Source organism: Chrysochloris asiatica, unplaced genomic scaffold (assembly GCF_000296735.1).
Source record: "Chrysochloris asiatica unplaced genomic scaffold, ChrAsi1.0 scaffold00125, whole genome shotgun sequence".
Classification (NCBI taxonomy): domain Eukaryota; kingdom Metazoa; phylum Chordata; class Mammalia; order Afrosoricida; family Chrysochloridae; genus Chrysochloris; species Chrysochloris asiatica.
Window position 1 is genome coordinate 4257228 of NW_006408643.1, and position 4849 is coordinate 4262076.

At 57.5% G+C, this 4849-nt stretch overlaps 1 protein-coding gene across 1 annotated transcript in view; it reads right to left on the minus strand.

Annotated features, from left to right (window-relative positions):
- The window catches only part of KDM4B (lysine (K)-specific demethylase 4B), a 114580-nt gene that overhangs the window by 100477 nt on the left and 9254 nt on the right, over positions 1 to 4849 (minus strand). The window contains exon 2 of the mRNA XM_006868910.1: positions 576 to 751. Coding sequence (XP_006868972.1) covers positions 576 to 751 — 176 coding nt within the window. The remainder of the gene's footprint in view (positions 1 to 575; positions 752 to 4849) is intronic.

A 4849-nucleotide genomic window follows, 5' to 3' on the forward strand; every position in this document is an offset into this window, starting at 1 on the left:
GGGCCTCCTGGACACACACTGGGAGGGGTGGACAGGGAGCACGAGGATGCTCGGGGCCTCCTGGACACATACTGGGAGGGGTGGCCACAGGATCCCCACCACAGGGTACACAGGCACCACCCAGTTACACCAGGGAGAGAAGGGTCATTCCAGGGGAAGCAGTGGGCAGGGGGCCATGTTTACAGGAGACAGTGACGGGATGCATGTGTGTACATAGAGAAGACAGGCCATTCCAGGAATCTGTGTGTGAATATGGGAGAGAGGCCTTACCCAGGGGTGTGTGTGTGCGTGTGTGTGTGTAACAGGCCTTCCCTAGGTGCGTATACACGTGGCCCCGGGTGTGCCATGAGTGTGTGTGCCCATGTGCTGTGGCAGTGTGCTAACCAGAGTGTGCCTGGTGTGCTGTAGTGTGTGTGTTTGTGTGTGCTGTGTGGGCACCTCACATGCTGATGAGCACCTGTAGTGCGGGGCCAGCAGACCAGAGAGGCCTTCTCTGAGGGGGTGGTGTCAGAGGACATGCGGGGGCAAGGGCCCAGCATCTGCACCCCGGGGAGGCCAGGCCCCTCCACACGTACTTCTCACTGTTGGCCAGGCGGCGGTACTCGCCGACAGTCATGGCCTTCTTCTGGATGTTGTACTGCGTAAAGAGGCCCGACTGGCCCGTCACCACCTGCTGGATGGGCGCCGGGATGACCACGTCATCAATGTCATCGTACGTCTGCCGTGGCTTCCACTCCTTTGGGGGGATGATCTGCAGGAACAAGAGCCAGGTCAGCAACATCCTGCACCAGGGCCTCCCCTCGTCCACTGAGTGCCTCGGTAAGGAGAAAGGTTGGCAGTTTGAACCCACCAGCAGCTCCATGGCAATTGGCTCCTGTAAAGATGACAGCTTAGACATGGGGACCCCCAATGGCAGAGCTGAGCACACCTCTGCAGCTGGACCCCAGAGCACCAGGGTCAAGCCCAACTCAGCTCTGCATGACAACAAACTGAGCAAACACAAGACAGGCCAAATGCTCGCCATTCAGGCAGGAGCCCTGGGTTCTGTTCCCGTCCGACACCCCCATGCACGGCCCCCAGCGCTGTGTCAGTGGAGGCGTGTGTGGTGCCGGGACGATGAACAGCTTCCAGCAGAGCTTCCAGACTTGGAAGAAAGGTCTGGCGATCAACTGCTGAGACGCAGCCAATAAACTCCCGTGGCTCACAGCGGTCCACTCTGTCACTCATCAAGGCTTGGCCCAGGCAGTGTCTCCTTCTGCTATCCACGAGTCAGGGAAGCTGACAGCGGCAACAGGGTGTGACTGGGTCTGTGAGGGGGGTGGGCTCTCAGACATCTGCGCCTGCCCACAGGAGGTAGACCAGGACACAGCCCTGTCCGCTCACTCTCCACACCCAGACTCGCAAACAGACGGAGAACTACAGGCCGTCATGTTCGCCCCAGGCCCGGCTCCTGGGAGCACGTTCTGGGTGCGAAGCAGACCTGGGAAAGCAGGACGCCTGCCAGCCCTCGGGAGTTTACATGCCCCGCAAGAAGGCAGAGAAAAGATGCTCAGAACAGTAAAAGAATCAAGGTGCTTAGTGACCATGCTGTAAGTCCTGGGCTGGGCCTGAATCAAGCCCCCCAGACTCCTGAACTGTGACCTTCACTGGAAACAAGAGAGTCTTTGCAGGTGTGATGAGACCAGGATGGGGTCCCAATGGAGCAGGGAGGGCCTGACGTGCCAATGAGGGCATCAGGTAGAAGAGGAAAAACAGGACACATGAGGAGACACCATGTGACCACGGAGGCAAGATGAGAGTGAGGCAGCCGCAAGCCAAGGCCTGCTGGCAGCCAGGAGAACTGGGAGAGGCCAGGAGGGGTCCTCCGGGAGCCTCGGTCGGCTCACACCATGCACTCAAAGACGTCTGGCCTCCAGGACTATGGTCCAAGGATGAAGGAGCGGGCCAAGCACCCAGAGCCTGAGTCTGTGTGGGTTGGGGTGGTCTCGGAGAAGGGTGCTGCAAGGAAAACACAGCCAGTTCCCGGTGGCCCGGCCCAGCCAGCAGGCACTGCCACCACAGCCCACCCCAAGCAGGTTCCAGCTCTTTCCATGAAGGTACCAGGGCTGCCAACAAGTACTGGGTGTTTGAGCCTCTGGACAGTACCCCATCCACTACGCTCCCTTGGAGCTGGGTCCTGGGTCCAGCAGCTTCATGACAATGACCCTATTGGGGGGGGGGGGTGTACACAGCTGTGGTCCTGTGGTTGTCCTCAGCTGAGGAAACTGAGGCACAGAGGAAATGAGCAGTCTGCTGGGAAGGCACAGAGCCAGGATTCAGGCCGAGTCTGGCGGCTACCATGTCCCAGCGTCACAGAGAAGCCCTGGTGCCTCGGGTGGTGTGTCCTGGACAGGGTCTCTCAAAAGTCCAGGCACACAGAGAATGCAGTCAGGAGGATGAAGTTGCAACACAGTCCCCGTGAACACACAGGTCACGTGAACACACAGGCCCCGTGAACACACAGGCCCCGTGAACACACAGGCCACGTGAACACACAGGCCCCGTGAACACACAGGCCCCGTGAACACACAGGCCCCGTGAACACACAGGCCACGTGAACACACAGGCCACGTGAACACACAGGCCCCGTGAACACACAGACCCCGTGAACACACAGGCTCCATGAAAACACAGGCCATGTAAACACACAGACCCCGACACAGGCTCTGTGAACACACAGGCCACGTGAACACACAGGCCACGTGAACACACAGGCTCCATGAAAACACAGGCTCCGTGAAAACACAGGCTCTGTGAACACACTGGTCACGTGAACACACAGGCCACGTGAATACACAGGCTCCATGAAAACACAGGCCACGTAAACACACAGACCCCGACACAGGCTCTGTGAACACACAGGCCACGTGAACACACAGGTCACGTGAACACACAGGCCACGTGAACACACAGGCTCCATGAAAACACAGGCTCCGTGAAAACACAGGCCATGTGAACACACAGGCCACATGAACACACAGGCCACATGAACACACAGGCTCTGTGAACACACAGGCTCTGTGAACACACAGGCTCTGTGAACACACAGGCCACGTGAACACACTGGTCACGTGAACACACAGGCCACGTGAACACACAGGTTCCATGAAAACACAGGCCACGTAAACACACAGGCCATGTGAACACACAGGCCACGTGAACACACAGGCTCCGTGAACACACAGGCCACGTGAACACAGAGGTCACGTGAACACACAGGCCACATGAACACACAGGCCCTGTGAACACACAAGGCTCCATGAACACACAGGCCACGTGAACACACAGGCTCCGTGAACACACACAGGCCACGTGAACACACAGGTCCCATGAACACAGTTTCCATGAACACACAGGCCACGTGAACACACAGGATCTGCTCAGAGCCAGCACAAGATAAGAAGCTTCCCAAGGAATCCCTCAGGATGGAAGAAATACGCAGGACACGGGCCCTGAAGGAGGACCTTTAGACGGTGAGAATTGGGGCAAATGAGCAGGGAGCATTTAGGGCAGCTGGCTGCACCTCCCTGATGACAAGCTGGGGGGCCTGAGCTGACAGATGCTCCCAGATAGCAAGACCACTCAGTCTGAGTAGCACAAGGCCAGGTGTTCAAAGTGGACACAAGACACTTGGCAAGTGGCCGACACAACCCTGTGCTCAAGCTGAGAGTTCCTGATGGGAGATGGGAATGCCTAGCAAGAGAGCAACAAGTGAGGGGCTGCCCACTGCCCTGCCTGTCCCACAGCGGTCCCACCAGGAAGCAGGGTCTGAGTGGGCAGGTCTGAGTACCAAAGAGGATGCTCGGCCCTTTCCAGAAGGACCCTAGCACTGACCACCCACAGCATGTCCCTAACAGCCCCCCTACCTCAGCACTTCTCTGGGACAGCTGGGAAACCCACTGGGAACCTCCCGAGGGCCCCTGAACCAGTCAAGCAGTGAAAGAAGCCCACTGCTGGCTGGCCCCAGCCCAGAAGGCTATGTCAGTGGGGTCAGGGGGGAGGACATTAAGAGGCCCCCAACCAAGACAGGCGTGGGTACACTCACACCTCCACACAGACATGTACACATGGGCACATGCCCACTGAAGTAGTCCAGGCTGACGAGGGTGGCAGAGGGGACCACCAGGCCAGGAGGCTGACTGCAGGAGGGAAGGACGCGGGTCCCCATCTGTTCCCACAGAGTGACAGCGAGGCCAGCTGGATGGCAGGAGATACTGACCTGCTTCCCCGATGAGCCAGGAGCCTGCCTGTGGGCGTGAGTGTGTGTGCAGGTGTGTGCAGATATGGGGGCTGAACATGTGCAGTCGAGTGTAGGTGTGCAACGTGTATGTGCTCAACTGTGTGAGCATACATGGATGTGGGGGTATGTACATAACAGGAGGGCCAAGAATGTGTCTAATGTGGACGTGTGTGTGTGCGTGCACAGGTAGGTGGCTTGAACATGCAACTATTGTGTATGTGTGAAGTATGGATGTGCACAGGAGCGGGAGTGTGAACGTGGGTACCTGTGCATTTGTGTGTGCATGCAGTGTGTGCACAGTTAGGTGGCATGAACATGCGTTGTGTTTATGAGGTATGTGTGCAGGTGCAAGGGTGTATACGTGTACAATTTTGTGTGTGTGTGAGGTATCTGTGTGCAGGTGCAGGGCAGGAACATGTGCCGTTCTGTATTGTGTGTGTGTGTATTTGTGAGGTGTGTGTGTGCAGGTGCGAGACAGGAACATGTGCAGTTGTGTATTATGTGTGTGTGTGAGGTGTGTGTGTGCAGGTGTGGGGCAGGAACATGTGCAGTTGTGTATTATGTGTGTGT